General features: G+C 46.6%; 1 protein-coding gene across 2 annotated transcripts in view; it reads right to left on the bottom strand.

Moving 5' to 3' along the window:
* Nucleotides 1-8,374, bottom strand: part of AOX2 (aldehyde oxidase 2) — a 77,859-nt gene extending 69,485 nt beyond the window's left edge. The window contains exons 1-6 of one of the 2 annotated variants that reach the window (XM_059875094.1): nt 8,154-8,374; nt 7,328-7,385; nt 5,758-5,854; nt 4,524-4,632; nt 2,878-3,004; nt 716-777 (exon numbers count right to left, since the gene is read on the bottom strand). In XM_059875094.1, coding sequence (XP_059731077.1) covers nt 716-777; nt 2,878-3,004; nt 4,524-4,632; nt 5,758-5,854; nt 7,328-7,385; nt 8,154-8,207 — 507 coding nt within the window. In that variant the 5' untranslated portion in view covers nt 8,208-8,374. The remainder of the gene's footprint in view (nt 1-715; nt 778-2,877; nt 3,005-4,523; nt 4,633-5,757; nt 5,855-7,327; nt 7,386-8,153) is intronic. The other variant, NM_001281918.1, reaches the window with a different exon arrangement.
* Nucleotides 8,375-13,691: the final 5,317 nt, after the last annotated feature.

The following is a 13,691-nucleotide window of genomic DNA, read 5'->3' as shown; positions in this document are numbered from 1 at the left end:
GAAGTTTGGGATCCTCCTTGCTTGGGTCTAAGGGTGGTACTGCCTATGTCCTTCCTGCCCTCTGCAGAGGGTGATCAGATGTGTTTGATCTCCCTGGCAAACACTATTTGTAGTGTCGAGGGCATCCTCGATACAGTAGTAAATACGTGCTGAGTTTTAAGTGAGTCTTGAGTTCAAGACTTTGCTACGTGCCTTCAATTTCTCATTTGATTTTCACAGCAGCCCAGTGAGGTGTCACTATTTGGTGGGGGAATCTCTCTGCACTCTGGTAGTTGGGGTGAAGTTTGGATTCTACTATGCCATTTTGGCTTCTTTATTTGCTCACACTTTCCCAGCTGGTCTGGATTCCTGGCACTAACCTTGCCTCCCCCAGGCAAACTCCGTGTCTTTGCTTGTCTCCTTGGGTTTGCTGGAGACCTCCTCCCTGTCCTGTCCCGATGCCTTGCTGAAATCGTCATGGAAGATGTCTAGCTGGCTGGCTAGATCACCTGGCTTTCTGGTGGTGTGATGTCGAGGGTGAAAAGTAGTATAACACCCACCCTTCCCTCAACAAAGAGCTCAGACTCCTGTGAGTTAGATGGAGCTATTGATAACTCAGTCAGTCTTCCTTACGATCTATTTGCATGGTCTAAAAACGCGACTCCTGTGTTCCCAGACTAGACCGTCTGTCACCGTCATTCTTGCTCTGTGGGTGCCCCCGCAGCCCCCTACTCACCAAACAAAAGGTCTTCCCGCTTGCGAGAATTGGCCGATATCCAGTGCAGCGGCACAGGTTACCTAATCAGAGAAAAAGCAAAGTTATCAGTATGTTTTATTTTTAGTGATTTTTACTTTATTTTTCTTTAGAAAGTTGAAGACAGGTGTTTGTTTTTGAGGATATTTGAATATCTGCTAGGCTGTTCACTGCTTTTTCCTTCCTCTTAGATAATACCCTTCCCGTCACCTCAATTCTAGTTTTATTCTGTTTGAAAGAAGACGATAGTCTATCTGGTGAGCTCAGTTGCATCCATCTATTAAATTATTCATTCATTCAACGTGTATCTGTTGACAACAACTATATTTCAGATACTATGTAAGATGTAAGTGATCCTAAAACAGGAAAATATGCATTGTTTCTAAGGCTGTATATGAGCGAGGTATCATGCCTTGACAGCTTGTTAGTAGAGCCCCTCAGTGGACATTAGGTCACTGCTTCAGAATTTCCTAGGGTATTTGTTTAAAATGCAAATCTCTGGCCTTTCTCCAATTCTAAATCAGAATGTCTGGGGACAAGCCCAGGAATCTGCGTTTAAGAGGTCTGTGGTGATTCTATTGCATGGGAAAGTACGAGAGCCTCAGGTTTCCAAGGGATGAAGGTGCGGGGGAGGCTGCGGTGGAGGAAGGTTAGTGTGGAATCGAGGTCATCTGGAGAGGCTTCACAAAGAAGCTCATGCTGAAGGATGAGAAAGAAATGGATTGATGGAGAGCACGGGAGGGGCACTCGGGGTTCACGGAACAGTGCAGGCAAAAGTGGAAACGTGCAGAGGATGGAGGGCTGAGAGGAGACTGGCCAGTAGGGAGTCACACAGCTGAGGAGGAAGAATGAGTTCGGGAGGCCAGCTGTTGGGCTTCTCTGAATGCCGGGGGAAGGCGGGTGGGTGTGGTCATGTGAGGGATGAGGACTTGTTGAAGGACCTCACGTAGTGGAAGGACCTAAGGAAGGCAGGATTTTAGATGACTTGTTTGGATGTCCTGTAACGGAGCAGAGAGAGTAAAGGAAGTCCACTATAACTGGAAGACTAGGAGAGTGTGTGGGGCTTAGACTTCAGGCCTCAAACTAAGGATTTATGTGTCTAACAGATGTATTATTTAGTGATGGTTGATGACCCAGTGTGAGGTTTGTTGAGAGGAAGCAGAAGATGCTGTGTATGTGAATACACGCGTGCATGCGTGCATGCACAGTTGCGTCCAACTCTTTGTGACCCCATAGACTGTAGCCCTCCAGGCTTCTTTGTCCATGGAATTTCCCAAGAATATTGGAGTGGGTTGCCATTTCCTACCCCAAAGGATCTTCCTGACCCCAGGATCAAACCTGCGTCTCTTCCATTGGCAGGTGGGTATTTACCACTAGCGCCACCTGGGAAACCCATGAGGTTTCCTGCAAAAAGGATATGTCTATGAACTCCTCTTTAGTAACTTAAACCCATTGTAAATTTGAAAAGATCCTTTCAATATGTGAAGAGCTGTGTTATGGGTTGAATCGTGTCCCCAGAGATGTGCTAAGATATCTTTGGAACCTGTGAATGTGACCTTATTTGAAATTCTGCAGAGCTGCAGATGTAATCAGGTGAAGAGGAAGCCCTACTCATCTTAGGGTAGGCCTTAATCCAGTGGCTGGACTAGAAAAAGAGGGAAATCTGGACATAGATACACAGGGGAGAAGGCCATAAGTAGATGGAAGAAGAGATTGGAGTGATGAATCTGTAAATCAAGGAGGGCCAGGACTGCTGTCAGCCACTAGAAGCTGGAAAGACGAAAGGAAAAGTCTCTTCTAGGGCCTTGATTTCAGACTCTTTGCCTCCAGAACCATAAGAGAAGAAATTCCTGTTGTTTTCTTTTCCCAAGTTTGTGGTGCTTTGTTATGACAGCCCAAATGAAGGCAGCCAGGTAAAGTCACTGGGTAGGGAAGAGAAAGCAGGGTGTTAAGATGGGGGTGTGGGCCACTTGTTTGCGGAGCAAGTGCTTTGGTGAGCAGCTGCTAAGCTTGACATTCTCTGCTCCTGGTGAAAACAGTTACTTCAGAAACAATTGAGGGGGTCCCTGAGTGGGGCTGGGGTGGCATGGTAGGGGGAAGCACAGCGTGACACATGCCCCCGCCTAGCCTCAGGTCAGACCTACCCCCCAGGGCTTCCAGCAGTTGCTCCTCAGAGGGCTGTGGGTGGTTCCTCAGCAGCGTGTACATGGACATCACCATCCCAGGGGTGCAGAAGCCGCACTGGGTACCGTGGCTCTTGGCAATCCTCTCCTGGAAGGACACAGGCATGGTCACAGGCCCTGACTTCCCACTGTCACCTCCTCCCACCAGGGTCCACGTCAAGAGTCTCCCTTGTCACAGTGGGACCTCCTCCCTGAGCAGTGCACCCTCACCTCGGGCAGAGTCGGCCAGCATCCCCTTTCCTTGGCTGCTCCCAGGGGAGGTGAGCCGGCAGCCGTGTCCTAGCATTACAGTTGCTTTTCAAGCTCAAATGTCCAGATCCTTCTAACAGGAAATTATTGGTGCACAACCTCCATTCCCAGAGTGAGAATTCTCCAGAAATCAGTAATGACAAGGAATGTGTGTGTAATTAAAAAACAGTTTTATCGAGCACCTCCACGTCTTTCCCGGCTTGGTTCTGAGCAGGGGTCACGTCTTTCTGAGTAACTGAGAGACCCTCCACTATGGAGCTTATATTACTCTCTTCTCCAAATTCTTCTGTGTGGATCAAAAGGAGCTCTGCTTTCCAAGGTCCAAGATTCGGGTCTGTGTTCTAGGTCCTGGCTGTTTAGAGTGCAGTCGGGTCTGTGTTCTAGGTCCTGGCTGTTTAGAGTGCAGTCGGGTCTGTGTTCTAGGTCCTGGCTGTTTAGAGTGCAGTCGGGTCTGTGTTCTAGGTCCTGGCTGTTTAGAGTGCAGTCGGGTCTGTGTTCTAGGTCCTGGCTATTTAGAGTGCAGTCGGGTCTGTGTTCTAGGTCCTGGCTATTTAGAGTGCAGTCCGTGGACTGGCGGTGTTGTTGTTGGTCCCACCTGTGATCTTGTAGGAAATGTGGAACCTCAGGTCTCTGTTTTAAACCTTCTGAATCAGGATCTGCATTTTTAGAAAGCTCCTGGCTGATTGGTTTTTAGGCATATTAAAGCTTGAGAAGGCTTGCTCTGGATGCAGATCTTAGTGTAATCCTAGGATTTGGGCTTATCGGTCTCGGGGTAAGCATCCTCTCTGACATTCTCAGAGACTCTAGTAAACTCTGCTGGGTCTTTTGCCTTTGCTGACATTCCTGGAATTGATTCTTATGATTAAATTCAGTTGACTCCTGCCTGGTCGTACTTGCAGCGTTAGTGTGTCTGAATGTATGACTTCCCGAACCCCTGTGCCGATGACTGAGAGATTGGTGTGTTTCTGCCCATACGTGTCACAGTACTCTTAAAACTCCATACCAGAGGGAATAAACTTAAACTTTACCCTGTCATCCTCAAGATATTTTATTCTATGCATAGTACCCTCTGTGTAATATTTATTCTGCATTGCAGTCTAATATGCATTAATTAATATTTTGATCATGCTGTTACTATTCAAGCAGACAAAATAAGAAGAAAGATGATCAGCTAATGAAATATGGATGTATTTCTAGCTTTGTTTTAAGTCATTTAACAGATATTATTATCTGGATCAGGGTGTATCTAAAGCTTCTACTTTCTGGACCACAACGTAGAAGCCCTAGGAGGCACAGTCAACACAGCTTTGATTACAAAGATAGGGTTAAGAAGTGAGAAAATTGGGATGTGCTCTTACCTGCACGGGGTGAAGCCTGGTTTTCATGCTTCCAACACCTTCCACAGTGGTGACAGCAGCCCCATACAGAGAGCAGATGGGCACCAGGCAGGCGGTGACAGAGAAGTGTCTTAATGTGAGAAGCACAGGGAAAATCAACAGGAGTAACACAGTTCTGCCTGGTGGGAATGTGGGAACGAAGAAGCGTAGCAGAACCCCTCCCCTCAACCAGCCTGTCATTCAGTCTAGAGGGGGGCGAACTGGAGAGGTGACCAGGAGGGAGAATGAGAGTCCTCTCTGCTGACTCTCTATCATCTGTAATAATTGGGGTTCTTAGGGGGAATATGGGCATTCTGAACCTCAGAAACCCTTTCCAAGCCCAGAACAGACCCAGCTGGATTTGGATGCAGTGGGTATGGACTTGTCTCATCAGGAATAATTTGGATGTCAATTATTACTCATTACAGCATTGATCCCATAACAGGCAAAAGGCCCACCTTGTCTTTTAACCATATTTGAGAATTTTTTTGACTGTTTATCTTAAACTCTGTATAAGGTTATTTAGAAAAGTTGGAAAGCCTGTGTCCTGAGGCCATTTTTTGCAATCTTGGGCCAGCAGATTTGGGAGCAGTCCAAGTACTGGAATCCGGCCCTTAATGAAATGCTGAAATCATGGGCCGGGTTCAGTTCAACAGTAAAAACAGCCAGAAAATGTGGGCCTGAGTTCTTGTTCTATGGCTTACTAATTGTATGACTGAACAAGTCACTTCATCTTTCTGAACCTCAATTTCCTCACCTGTCAAATGAATGTTTGGCCTAAATTGGAGTTTCTTTTTTTTTTTGGCCACACCACACAGCATGAGGGATCTGCAGCATGCCAGATCTTCCTCCAACAGGGATCAAACCTGTGTCCCTTGCAGTGGAAGCACAGAGTCTTAACTGCTAGATCACCAGGGAGGTCCCTAAGTTGGGGTTTCTTAACTGGGATGCATCAATGGGCCTTGGGAGATCCATGGCCCCCTGGAAACTGTGTAAAACATTATTAGTTTCTTTTTGTGATTAATTTTGATTGGAGTATAGTTGTTTTACAGTGTTGTGCATTAGTAGTTTTTGTAAAAGCACAAGCTTTTATCAGATTTTCAGAGAGGTCTAAGACCTAGAGAGAGTTAGAATCACAAAGCTGGAAGGCCTTTGAGATCGTCCTCAGCTGTGAGAGGAGATTGCGAGCCTGACCTCCGGGCATCTGTGTGGATACCTTATCTCCTGGGACGTGGGGTCTCGCTTAGACACCATCACGGTGCAGGCACCGCAGCCTCCTCTTCCGCAGGCGTACTTGGTTCCGGTGAGGCGCACTGGGAGGGCCGGTCAAGGAAAGCCTCCTGGTGGACATGTCGCCGCCATTAGAGCTTCCTCCCTAGGGTGTTGCTAGTGAGGAAAGTCTCCTTCGTGGAGTGAGATGCAGGTCTGAGAAGACATTTCCCTGCCTCCAAGCCTCAGTTAAGACCAGTCTGTGTCTTACTAGCTGTGTGACGCTGCACACACAAACCTCTCCCTACCTGTTTCCTCACTAGCAATGAGGGAAAAGCACTATCTACTTGATCTTCACAGGCTTATCATAAGCATCTTGTCAGATAACAGAAGTAAAAGCCCTTAGAAAAATCCTATTTCATTATAGGTAGTCTTCTGGGTTCCAATTAATGTAATTGGAAGAGAAGTACTTATTTTTATCAGGTTAATGTATTGCTAGATCTTCTCAGTTATTTGTATTGCATTTGAAACCCAGTCAGTGAGCCTTCAGAGAAACTCGCATCCTTATTTTCGTGCCCCACCTGGAGTACCTTTCTGCTCCCTCTTGGTCCAGGTCCAATCCCAAGGCCCAGCCTCTGCTCCTCTCTTAAGTCATCTTTCTCCCTGATTGTGGTTCATTTCCACATAGTTTATGGATTGGATAAACTAGTAATTAACTAGACTGGCTAAGAAGACTTTGGAATCACTGGCTTTTTAAAAAAAAGCCATATGGCTTGTTCATCTAAATTAAGTCATAACCAGAAATGCTTATCAGAGAGTATGTGAATGAGTTGGAGTGGGCTGAGTGTACCTGGAGAGCTTGGGCTCCCTTTTAGATGGAGGATGACAGACAAGCCCCACTCAGCTCTAAGCAAGATTGCTGCCAGGTAAGAATGACTGTTTTTCATGAGAAACTCCTATTTCTTTTTTTAATGAGATTTCCTAATTTTCAAACATTTGACAGTGAGTGATAACCATGTGGGCTTTTAAACAAAACTTGTAATGTCTCTTTTTAAAAAATTTGGCTTCTTCGAAAGATCCACTAGATTTATCAATTAAAATGTGTTAGCCATTATGAAAATCTAAATTTCAGAATATAGAAAGTTGAGGGAAAACCTCTTGTGAGAAAATAGATGTTGAGAAAGGTAATCTTCTCCTATGACACGTGCTCTCCCTAAATCTGGAGAATTTGGTTTTCCTCCAGGGTAAGGTACCTGCAAAACAAACCTCTCTTATATAACCACCCTCTTGGGAAGCTGGAAGGCCCTTAAAGGAATAATTAGTGCTGAAGGAAAGAGCTTAGCTTCTATTTCATGGCTATTAAATCAAGATATAAGAAACTCTGGGGAGACTTCATCCTTTTCAAATAGCTCAATTAACTTAATATCCTTAGAACCATTGCCAAGAGCAAAAAGAGAATGAGGGCCAAGGGGCTTGGCTGTTTGCAGATAGGGAAGTTTGATTAATTTTCATAATCACAGCTAGCCTAAGCTTTAAGGCAAACACAGACCTGGCCAAGACTCTGGCCAAAAGGATCCAGTTCTTTCTTAGGAAGCTCAAGAGAGTGACTTCTGGGTCTGCATTCCTTTCAATCACCTGCATTGGAAACAGAGAGGAGACTATTATGGGGATTGAATGGATGACCCAGTGAGACTCAGGAGACATAGAGACAAAAACTTGATCTCGGGGTTGGGAAGATCCCCTGAAGGAGGGCATGGCAACCCACTCCAGTATTCTTGCCTGGAGAATCCCATGGACAGAGGAGACTGGTGGGCTACAGTCCAAGAGGTCACAAAGAGTCAGACACAACTGAAGTGACCTAGCACACATGCACATATCAACTAATTCTGTATAATGGAAACTGAACAGAAAAATTAAGTTCATAAATAGAAAAATAAAGAATGCTCCACTTCTTATCCTCCTGAATTTGAGAATCAAAATACATTGCTAGAATAGAGTGCTTCTGGTGTATTGGGCCCAGCGCTGAGGTCCTCTATAAGCATTTTAGAGGTTTCTAATCAATGAAAGAAGCATCTCTCTTTCGATCTCTACAATAGTCATAAAGACGGGCACCCTGAGACTCAGGGAAGTGAAGTGACTTGTAGAAGGTTGTGCAGTAAACGGTGGAGCTGGATTGGAACCCAGGCCAGGTGACATGAGGCACGTGTCTTTACCCCCAGTGCTCTATCACCTCTCCCACTCCCTGGTGGAATGTAGAACAGGCCGAAGTAGACTGGTTCCCAGTCTCTGGCTTCTTGTCCCTGATTGGAGGGGGTCTCAACCCAAACAGGTCACATGTGCTTCCCTCAGGCTAGAAGTTTCCTGCTGACTCTGCAAACTGTGGTGGTGATACCCAACACTTACCTTCCTCCCGTTCACAAAGAAAACCAGCTCATCCGATCTCGACGGGCAAGGCATTGCGCCTGGAGATGAAGTTTCGCCTTACAGCTCTAGGGGGAGTGCTCTCTGGAGCCAGCCTTAGAAACGAGCAGACAAGATTTAGGTCCAAGCAACTGAAATCTCTCCTGGTGTGGAAGCAGACAGTGTGGAGCCCCAGGGAGCAGAGCAAGGGGGTGGAGACTACCTGGCTTCATGGCCTTTTAAGTCGAGGGCATCTCTGTGGCCCAGCCTCCCAACTCTGCCTCACTTGGCCTTCCACCAATCCTGGCTTCCCCCAGGCTTGGGCTGGAAGGCATGCTTCCAGCCCATGCCTCTTCTTGCATCCTTGGAAGTTGGAGGGCTTCACTGTGAAAACTATAAACAACTGTCTAAACTCAAAGCCCCTCTGCGTGCTAACTCAGCTCCAGGAACAAGTCCTGGATGGATTTTCTCCTCTGAGAGAGCTAGCAGTGGGCTTTCTGAGACCTCCCACTTTCCCCAACCTTTTTCTAATTCTAGCTGCAGAAATGTCTCCTCATAGGGAATCATGTGAACCAGTCCAGTCTGTGCCCTGACATGGAGGTGTGGGATATCTCATCCACTTAGCTCCTTGATGCCCTTCCTCTCCACCTACAGGATTATTCCACTGGAAAAGAGTGTCTAGTTTAGTCAGCCACTCAACAGATAAATAAACTGGGGCCCAGATAGGTGATGGCATTCCCTGGTGGCCCAGATGGTAAAGAATCTGCCCTGCAATGCAGGAGACCTGGGTTTGATCCCTGGATTAGGAAGATCCCTTGGAAAAGGGAATGGCTTACCCACTCCAGTATTCTTGCCTGGAGAATTCCACGAACAGAGGAGCCTAGTAGGCTGTAGTCGATGGGGTTGCAAAGAGTTGGACATGACCAAGCCACTGAACTCAAGTGACATCAGTAACTCAGGGTCATGCAAGAGTAAATGGCAAAATGGGAACTAAAACCAAGCTCTCTGGCTTAAAACATCTGACAGATTCATTACTTAAAAAAAAAATATCCTTTTTGATCTGTTTGAAGAACTCCAGTTAGATATCTATGGATAAAATCAAGCAGTTCTTATTCTTTCAATGAAATGAATGCCCAGGGTTGGCCTCATGGATGGATGAAGCAGGTCCTTCGTGCCTGTGTGGTCTGGTTTCAGGAGAGAAGGCAAGACCTCTCTGTTCGCTAGCCCTTCCTGGCTCACCGATGTTATCAACCCCTTGTCTTAAGGTGAACTCAATGTGTGCCGATGCCTCAGGCCAGGGATAGTGAAGACCTGGCAACCTCCTGACCTGGCTGATTGAGGAAGATCCTTTTTCCCACTTCCTGGTGGCTCAGCAGTAGAGTCTGCCTGCCATGCAGGAGCTGCAGGAAACACAGGTTTGATCCCTGGGTTGGTAAGATCGCCCGGAGGAGGGCATGGCAACCCACTCCAGTATTCTTGGCTGGAGAATCCTATGGACAGAGAAGCCTGGCAGGCTACAGTCCATGGGGTCACAAAGAGTCAGATATGACTGAAGTGACTTAGCACGCATGCATGCTCTTTCCCAGTTGATCTGGATGTGGCTTCAGATTCTTTCCAGCAGAGCTAGTCCAGAAAACACTTCCTGGTTGAAGGGAGCTGACAGCTTCCAACTGTCTTCACAGCTCTAATTCCTGGGTCGCAGGCATGCCTGCTTCATACACCTGTGGAGACAAGTGTTCACACCCATGTGTACGTGTATGGGTATGTATGTGGTGTTTCACATGTGTTAGAAAGTTGTTGAATAAATGCACAACAGGGCCATGGGAGAAGTTGGAGATCACACTGCGAACTAGGTAAGACCTTCAGGTCAGCCCTTTTTAAAAAATAATTTTATTTATTGATTTATTTTGATTGTGCTGGGTCTTTGTTGCCATGAGGGCTTTTTTGTGGGCTACTCTGTAGTTGCGGTGCTCAGGTTTCTTATTGCAGCGGCTTCTCTTGTTGTGGGGCATGCACTCTAGGGAGTTCAGGCTTCAGTAACTGCAGCATGTGGGCTCAGTAGCTGGGGCTCCCAGGGTCTAGAGCACAGACTCAGTAATTGTGGTGCATGGGCTTAGTTGCTCCACAGCATGCGGGATCTTCCCGGATCAGGGATTGAACCCTTGTCTCCTGCATTGGCAGGTGAATTCTTTACCACTGAGCCACCAAGGAAGCCCCCAGGTCAGCCTTTTTGATCCTGACATTTTCTGCTACAAATACCCCAGTAGCCCTCTGAGGCCTGGAGCCTATGGAGCATAAGGTCCAAACTCCTCAGCCTAGTGTCCAAAGCCTTCTACCATCTGTCCTTGTTTCAGGCTTCAGACTCTCTTTCTCTTCAGAAAAGTCTCCTGCTCCAGCCAAACTATCCCCTCATCATCATTCCTCCGCTTAACCTTGGCATTTCTCTCTTGGGAAGCTTCCAGTGGTCCCCACTGCACTTAGCAAAACCTCACAGGCTTTCTGAGGAGGCCCGTGGGACGGGCCCATACCCTCTCTGAGACCAGCTTCACCGCTTCCTCCCTTGGTTGTCGTCTCTGCTACACTGGCCTTCCCCTGCTTCTTGAACGTACGGAGTTCTTTCCTGTCCTAGGCTTTGGTGCGTGTGACCCTTTCCACCTCGACTCCTCTTCTCTCTGATGTTGGCCTGGCAGTGCCTTCTTGCTACTTGGGTCTGAGCTCTTACCTGAACTTCTCGTCTGAAGGAGCACTCTCCTAACCACTGTTTCATATTCTTCATGGTACTTCATCCACTAACGTGGATGCTTCTTTACCTGTTATTTGCTTTCTCCACTGGAAGGTGAGCTCCCTGAGGGCACCACTGTCTCTCGGGCCTGGAATGGTGCTGACCACAGAGTAATTGCCTATTGAACAACTGTTGAGTGACTGAAGAAGGCACTTCTATGTCTGTAGGGACAGCAACCCTGCTCCTGCCTCCCTGTGATTGTTTGTCTTCCTACCCTCCCCCTTCTCTGTTTATCATCAAGAAGAGAAGCAAACCTCCCTTCTCTCCTTTCTCTCAATTCCTTTAAAATCATCTGCATTTCCAACCCATTGCTTCTTTACTTTCCACTGAATAAACTGGGAACCAGGAAACTAGTCTCTAATCTGTTACTAATAGTCTGTTGTCTTATTAGTGTCTGTATCTCATTTTTCCAATTATGTAATACTCTCCTGGAGGTTAAATAGCTGGCTGTGTTCCCCACGATGCTCAGCATGGATGATGACTTGTTCATTGCAGGGCTTCGTCAATGCCTGACTGATTACTCCAGATACTTTAACTGAAGGAGGCGTCAGTGATCATTCATTCATTTGGGTTGGTCAAAAAGTTCATTTGGGTTTTTCATAACATTTATGGAAAATCCCGAACAAAGTGTTTGGCCAACCCAGTATTAAGCACAATGGGGAACAAGATCTACTGGTTTTCCTTCTCCAGAGACTTTATGGTTCATATGAGAAACAATTTACACGTAACTGAAATCAACCATTGTGAGAAGCATAGAACAGGGAGATTAGCTTTGTTTGGGGAGAGGAATCAGAGAAGGCCTCCCTGAGGAAGGGACTAGGAGCTGATTCCATGAGAAATGGGAATGGAGCGGAGCAAAGAGAGGGAAAGGGGCATGTGGAGAAGCCCTTCCTCTGGCTGCTTCCGCTGAGGGCAAGACTGACACAGGCATTGTTATGGGTCCACAGTGGGTTCACTATCTTACCCTGTCCTTGTCATTTGTTATTTTTTGGCCTGGACTTCTAGCAGTAGAAGCATGGAGTCCTCACCACTGGATTGTTAGGGAATTCCCTTACTCTGCTCTTTAAAACAGGGTAGCCAGTGCTTGCAAAGAGCACATGGTTCCCATTTACAGGAGCATGGCCACTGCCAACAAAAAGCATGTTGCTTGAACATATTTATAAGAACGCTTCCCTGGTGGTTCAATGGCTAAGACTCTGCACATCCGGTGCAGGGGGCCGGGGTTCGATCCCTGGTTGGGGAACTAGATCCCATCTGCTGCAAATAAGAGTTTGCATGCTGCAACTAAAGATCCTGCATGCCACATGAATCAACAAATAATTTTAAAAAGGAACAAGTATTCATAAAAAAATATTTATAGGAATAACTCCTTCAGCATCAACAGAAGGCACAAGCATTAAATGGAGAAGATCAGTGTTAGAATACTGAAGTCAGATTACAGTGTTAGAGTTGGAAGGTCTAATTTCTTTGGATTAAGCAACCAAATTCATTAATTTCTGGGAATCTGGAAACCTATCTTGAAATGCTTTAGAGAAGTATTTTTCCAAACATGTTTCAGCCGGGGAAAGTTTTGTTTGAATGATATCCTGAGAAGTGTAAACAAATTTTAAAAAGTCACTGTGTAGCCTGGAGGGCTGGGGTGAGGCCTAAAGTCCTCACATTTTCTCTCCTTCAGAAGCTCTTGGGGCTCTGGGGAGCTGAGTCAAAAGATCACTCAGGGCAGAGTGACCAAAGGCTGTTCCCCGTAGAAAGGCAAGAGGATGTCTGCCAAGTTTTTCTGATTCTCAGATCTTATTCAAAACAGTGGGGGGAAAAGCAACCACTGATTTTTTTTTTAATTTAATGAAAGGGGGAGATTGAATTTCATTACTTTCAAATAGATTGTTCTTGTGAGTGAGAAAAGTGCCACGTCTATTGACCCAGGTACTTGTATGTTTGTTATAAAAAAAGGTCTTAGGAGTTAACATCAAAGAATTCCTGTTACCCAATGAAAGGATTACTGTTGGAAATGATACTGCCCTCCCCAACAATTCAAACACACCTGTTTCTGGGGAAAAAGCTGTAACAAGTGTTGCCTGCTGATGTATATGGGAAAGTACTGGCCACTACTTTTGGGGTGTCCCTTCTGTGTGAGCTCTTTGAAACCCAGAGATGGAACATGGGCAAGCAGACTGACAGTGGTCACTTTGAAGACCCCCTAGGTTGGTCATTAAATGACCTTGGATTGGTCATTACATGTCCATATTCCAGACCCCCCCCATTCTCAGCCTGTTTGGCTGTGAGACCCCTTCTCTGCCCCTCCCAGCTAGGCTTGTGGGAAGTAAGGCCTGGGGCTGTGTGGGGGAGGAGTGCTAGGCTGGGGAAGAACCTGGAAATCTTTATCTTGAAGACCATGAATCTGGAGGACAGCTGGTCCTCTGGGTTGTGGGTGAAGCATGGAGAGGATATTTGACTTTGGTGTGAATAGGAGATCAGGGGCCACATGGGCTGTCTGAGCCCTTCCTTCCCATGTGTCTGGGCAATTATGAGGGGAATCAAGGGGCTGTAGGGCTGTGTGGCCTCCTCTAGTCTCCTAAGCAGGGCACTGGCCCTGCTTCTGTCCTACCAGCCCATGGGGTGGATCAGGAACATGTTGGCTTCTAAAATCTGTTGCCTCTTAGGTATCCCAGTAACTAGGTGGGAGCCCAGTGAGCTGACAAATAAAATTTTAAGGAGGCCAGTTGGGGACTGAGCTGCGTGCATTTCCCAATTGTGATCTT

Source organism: Bos taurus, chromosome 2 (genome assembly GCF_002263795.3).
Source record: "Bos taurus isolate L1 Dominette 01449 registration number 42190680 breed Hereford chromosome 2, ARS-UCD2.0, whole genome shotgun sequence".
NCBI classification, from domain to species: domain Eukaryota; kingdom Metazoa; phylum Chordata; class Mammalia; order Artiodactyla; family Bovidae; genus Bos; species Bos taurus.
Note: the sequence above shows the minus strand (reverse complement) of the source record. Positions and strands in the feature narration are given on the sequence as shown.